The 6000-nt window shown below is 50.0% G+C and overlaps 1 protein-coding gene across 1 annotated transcript in view; it reads left to right on the forward strand.

Annotated features, from left to right (window-relative positions):
• rbfox2 (RNA binding fox-1 homolog 2) overlaps window positions 1–6000 on the forward strand; it is a 40780-nt gene that overhangs the window by 19571 nt on the left and 15209 nt on the right. Inside the window, exons 3-6 of the mRNA XM_080844322.1 lie at window positions 1315–1521; window positions 2268–2423; window positions 2855–2908; window positions 4168–4260. Of these exons, the coding sequence (XP_080700448.1) occupies window positions 1315–1521; window positions 2268–2423; window positions 2855–2908; window positions 4168–4260 (510 nt within the window). The remainder of the gene's footprint in view (window positions 1–1314; window positions 1522–2267; window positions 2424–2854; window positions 2909–4167; window positions 4261–6000) is intronic.

The following is a 6000-nucleotide window of genomic DNA, read 5'->3' on the forward strand; positions in this document are numbered from 1 at the left end:
CAGCACAAGAAGCTGGACTGGCGTTTGCGGCAATTTCCCCAGACCCCCTAGAGCCAACATTTCAATCAGACAGCAGGATCGTGATCAGTCGATCGTGTGTGTGTGTGTGTGTGTGTGTGTGGGGGTATGCACGTGTGTGTGTGTGTGTGGTGGGGGGGGGGGGTATGCACGTGTGTGTGTGTGAGCGTGAGCATGCTGGACAGGCCAAAAGCAATGGGAGGCCTCGGTGACAGCCCTCAGATTTAATGGGGATCCTCTCCTATGCATCTGCATTCTGCTGCCTGCCCTGATGTATGAACGCTCGCTGCTCTGGATCAATGTGTTATCAGCGCGGCTCGCCATTGATTTTCCCCTTTACACACTCCTGCTCCCCTCCCCTCCACTCCCTGGGCCAACCAAAATATCCACTAAAATAACTAACCCCAATGTCACTGACGCACTCTTGGTTTTGTAACCAGAAAGTCTTGTGTGTGTGTGTGTGTGTGTGTGTGTGTGTGTGTGTGTGTGTGTGTGTGTGTGTGTGTGTATGTGAGAGGGAGGAAGGGAGGAAAGGTGGGAGGGAGGGAGGGAGGGAGGGAGGGAGCGAGTGTGTGTGTGTGTGTGTGTGTGTGTGTGTGTGTGTGTGACTGAAAGAGAAATAAATGTTATGGGCACTGGCCTCCATTCAGTCCTGTGTTGATGAGTGTGTGTTGGAGCCTCATTCTCTCAATAATGCATGTGCTCATAGTCAATATTTAATGGCTGCCTGAATCCACTTGTCACTACAGAGATGGAAGAAGAGGAGAGGGAGAGAGGGAGGGGGGGGTGGATGGGAGAGGAAGGGAGGAAGGAAGGCAGAGAGAGAGAGGGAGGGAGGGAGGGAGGGGAGGGGGAGGGTGGGTGAAATTTAATCTTCTTGCCTTTTAGTGCCTTCCTTGGAGGGTTTCTGCATTCTCAGAGCAATTCTCAGCAATATTCATTTAGCACGCGAACACGCTCTCCTTTTATTCCTCTCCTCTCCTCTCCTCTCCTCTCCTCTACCTTGCCTTCCTCATTAAAAAAATGATGTGCAGATAAGCTGAAACATATCCTCTCCTTTGCTCCTCTCCTTCTTCTTCTTCTGGAATAAATCTATCACTTTCGTGTACGTAAATGGCGGAAAGGTGCAGGGTAACCCTTTTCTACCCGTATTCGTCCATTCGTTATTTTTTAATTTCCTCCTGTCGTTCACGTTCTGTCCACCCTTTTGTTCTGCTGATCAAACCTTACACCGTGTGGACTCGGGCCAGGAAGTCATTTAACGCTCCCCCTTCTCTCTCCCATGATGCTTTGCAGGGCTCTCAGGACTCCATGGTGGCTCAAGAGGGGCTGGTGCCCCCGCCCTTCTCTACATTCCCTCCCCCTCCCCCTCCGCCCCCCCAGAACGGCCTGCCGCTGGATTTCACCGCCGGCCTCTACACCCCCGCCGTCGGCCAGGGGCAGGTGGACGCCACTGGGGGCATCAGCAACCCTGCAAACGCCCCCAACAGCCTCAGCATCCAGGTGAGCGCTTCTATGTGTGTGTGTGTGTGTGTGTGTGTGTGTGTGTGTGTGTGTGTAGGGTTTGTTTACGTCTGTGCTGTATAAACAGACACCCTTGGAAACTCATTGCCAGCGATCACATGCTTGTGTGTGTGTGTGTGTGTGTGTGTGTGTGTGTGTGTGTGAAACGGTGAGTGTGTGTATGATGTATGTATTTACTCTGAGGGTACACAAACAGATTAGTCCCATTCTCAGGTTAGCCCTTGGGTGGGAGAGGTCCTGCACGTGTGTGTGTGTGTGTGTGTGTGTGTGTGTGTGTGTGTGTGAGCATGTGTGTGACAAGGCGATTGTGTGTATGATGTATGTATTTCCCCTGAGGGTACAGAAACAGATCAGTCCCATTCTCAGGTTAGCCCTTGGGTGCTTGGGTGGGAGAGGTCTTGTGTGTGTGTGTGTGTGTGTGTGTGTGTGTGTGTGTGTGTGTGTGTGTGTGTGTGTGTGTGCAGTTGTGCGGCAGCACTTGTGGTGTAGGTGTGGACTTTGTGCGAAGACGCCCCGCTGTGAGGTGACTTTGCGTCGGTGAGAGGCTTCTGCACTCCATTCTCTGAGGAGCAGGAAATCTCTCACCTCTCCACAAATGAAACAAGACTGTGAACTACATAGCATAACTCCTCATATCTATCTCTCCCCTTTCTGTGTCTATCCCTCTGTCTTCTCCTCCTTTCTCTCTCTCTCTCTTGTTCTCCTTCCATCTCTTTCTCTCTCAGCAGTCAGACGGGTCTCCTCAGACCGACGGTCACTGCGGCTCAGTGTCGGGGTCAGGGGTCATCGGTGTAGATGACGATAAGATGACCCCGAAGCGCTTGCACGTCTCCAACATTCCCTTCCGCTTCCGGGATCCGGACCTGAGGCAGATGTTCGGGGTACGTTTTCCCCAGAAGGTTCCGGAATGCCTCCTCATTCGCCAGGAGACTGGTGCTGCTTTTTAGGAAGAGAAAACTCAGACAAGATCTTAATTAAGAAAGAAGGGATTCAAGGGCTGATAATAGAGAGATTGGGATGAGCTAAAAATATTGCTGATATCTAGGTGAACATTTCCTGGGAGTGCTTCAGTGCTTGCAAATACTGCCCCCTTGTGTGTACAAATGTACTTGTATACACTAATATATTTATCTTATCTTATCTTATATACCATGCCTACTATGCTATACAATACTGTACAGGACTATATTCAGGACAGTCTGTTCTGACAGTAATTAGTTACTTGTAGTACAACAGTAATGGCTGGAGGTGCTGTTTTGAAGGTGTTTTGCATCATGGCTGAGTAAGACTCTTTTTTTTTGTTCTCTTTCAGCAATTTGGGAAAATCCTGGATGTAGAGATTATTTTCAATGAGAGAGGATCGAAGGTAGGTGCCTTTCAGCAAGATCACCGCACCACTGATTTTCCGATGTAAATGGTTCCGATGCCAATGAAGTTCTTGTTAGGGAAAGATTGAGAACATCCCACGCACAGACATCTACATGGAGGTGCTGCGCATTTGTGAAGAAATCTGACCCCTCACGCCTACACAAACCATCTCTTTGTCTTGCACTTTTACGCTCACTCACACACTAGTACACACACACACACACCCACACACACACACACACACACACACACACACACACACACACTACTACACGTGCACACACACACATACGTACACACACACACACACACACACACACTACTACACTAGTACACACACACACTAGCACACACATAATTTATATACACACACACTACTACATGCACACACACACAAACACACACTAACACACTAGTACACAAACACAAACACACACACACACCTACACACACACACACACACACACACCAAACCTAAGATGCACAAAAATACAGACTTGTTTGCACTGACCCACCTGCACACATATGTTACTATATACACACACACACACACACACACTCACAACCACACACTCAATCAGTCAGGCACAAACAGTCCGAGGTCAGACGGGCAAGTCCACTGCAGCACAAAGATAGACTGTTTTTGCTGCAGTTTCTCAAGAGCTCTCTTGCACGCGCTCTCTCTCCCCCTCCCCCTCCCCCCTCTCGCCTGGAGCCTCTGAGTGAATCAATGCTGCAGAGCTCCGGCCCAGCTGCTTACTGCCTGCAGATCCCCTCTGATGGACGGCCGAGGCGAGGCGAGGGGAGCTGAGGAGAGCAGAGGTGCTGCCACAGCAAAACCGGCCCCAACCCCCCCACCCCCACCCACCCCACCCCCCCTCACAGCTCAGCTGTAAACAACAAACAACAACAATAAAAGAGACAACATGAGGAGCTCTAATGCAGCTGCAGTGTGCTGGGGTTTTGAATTTAGCCCAGTCTCTCTCTCCGCTGTTTAATTCACTAGAAGAGGGCTTAGCATGCGAACCGCAGGCAAAATGGGAGTCTGCTCGCGAACATTGTGCGCGTGTGTGGTGATATCCAGGGGGAGATTCAATTTTGCTTCATAAAAGGCATCAGAATTATGTTGTGAAGGTTGTTTTAGTTTCAGTGGTCTCCTACATACAGGGAATTGTGTGCAGTTGTGCCCAATCTTAATCAAACATCATTAAAAACGTTTTTCTCCCCCCCACCCTGACCCCCCCTTTGGCTGTCCAGGGCTTCGGGTTTGTGACGTTTGAGGCAGCCTCCGATGCCGAGAGGGCCAGGGAGAAGCTGCACGGCACAATCGTGGAGGGACGCAAGGTCGAGGTAAAGCATACCCTCCCCCTCCTCCCTTTCCTTGGCAGCCATCTTTGTTTGCCTTCTCTCCTCCTCCCACCATCCCCAGTAGCACCATAGGACACCACGGCAACGCTGTATAAGTGTGTGTGTGTGTGTGTGTGTGTGTGTGTGTGTTGGGGGGATGCCTTGTGCGGTGTGTGTGTGTGTGTTTGTTTGTGCCTTGTTTTGTCTTTGATTGCCTTTGGCTACTGGCCTGTCTTTTTTTCTTTTCTTTTGACTGGATCTTTGAGTACTGGTGATCTTGTGCTGCATCTCAAATCAAATGCATGTGTCTGGCTCCAGCTCTGGCTCTGGCTCTGGCTCTGTGTGAAGGACTGCAGAGGATCTCCTCACTGGATCCCTCCCTCTCCCCCCCCCCCCCCCCCCCCCCCCCTTCTTGAGAATGTGCTGTTGTTGTGGCCAGATGTCGGTGTTGGCTGCAGACGCATGTTTCGTTTTGTTTCATTTTTGTTGGGTTGGGGAGCCTGGCTGATGGTTGTGCTTCCGTCGGGGAAATGATGGGGCTGTTCTTCAAAGCCCTCAGGCATGCAGGTCGGCCATGGCCTTCCCTACCTCCAGTTCTCTTCACCGGTCCGGTCCTCTACCGTCTCCCCTCTCTTCTGCACCAAGGCCCTGTCTCCTTTCTCTTCTGCCACTCGTCTCTCTCAAATAACAGCAACCATTTTGTTTCTACATGTTACCTGGCAACATCTCATCTCACCTCACACCTCAAAACATCAAAAAAGGGCCTTAACCTCATTTTTAAACCTCAATTCCTACCAAAACATGCATCATAATCAACCTAACTGCAACGTCTAGTATTAGCGAGCCATGGTAAAAGCTAGGTTTAAAAAGAATAGGCCCTAGGTTTCTTTTAGTCTACTGTAACAATGCCTGCATGGAAGACCCAGCCTCCATAGGCTGCCTGCTTGCAGTGTGTGCGCGACTCCGACGCGGCTCTGTCTGATCTCCTGATGTGACATCTCGAGCATGGGGGTCCTCCTGTACTGGGGTTGGCATGATAGTTCTCTGCATGGCCCTGGAGGGGTTGAGAGCAGGCTCTTGCTTGTCAATAGGGATCTATTGGCTTATGCAGATTTGCGCCTGTCGCCTTGAATGGATCGAGCACGACTGATGTGGCTGCGGCTCTCTTTGTGGCTCTTGTTTGCCAGGCCGTCCACCGAAATGACCGCAGTGCCATCATGCGCCTGTCTGTGTGGGGGGTATAGGAGGTGGACGAAGATGGAGGGAGATTTGCATGAGGTTGGGTGGTGGCCATGTAAGGATGAAGAAACTATGTGTGTGTGTGTGTGTGTGTGTGTTTGTGTGTGCGCATGCTTTATGGAAGGGAGAGAGAGAGAACGAGAGACAAAAAAATTGGAAGATTGGGACAGATGAGATGTCAATCCACCATGTCGAATGATGTAAATCTTGACACACAGAGTAATCATTTTAGTTTGTTTATTGTCTGTTTGTTTGTTTGTCTGTTTGTTTGTTTGTTATGTATTTTCACTGACCTGGGCAACAGTCTGTGGGCTGCATGGGCCTTGCAGCAGTCTCTGATTCCACTCCCACTGTGTCTGCGGTTCCAGTTGTTTGAGGGTGTATGCCTAGCATGGACATCTTTGGTGGCACAAAAGTGCCTTTTTCATTTCGGAATGCTTAGTTTCATCAGATAACTTCTTAAAACATTTAAATTCTCTTTTGCTAGCCTTCTGTTTGCATGGC

This window comes from Sprattus sprattus (genome assembly GCF_963457725.1).
Source record: "Sprattus sprattus genome assembly, chromosome: 1".
Taxonomy (NCBI): Eukaryota; Metazoa; Chordata; class Actinopteri; order Clupeiformes; family Clupeidae; genus Sprattus; species Sprattus sprattus.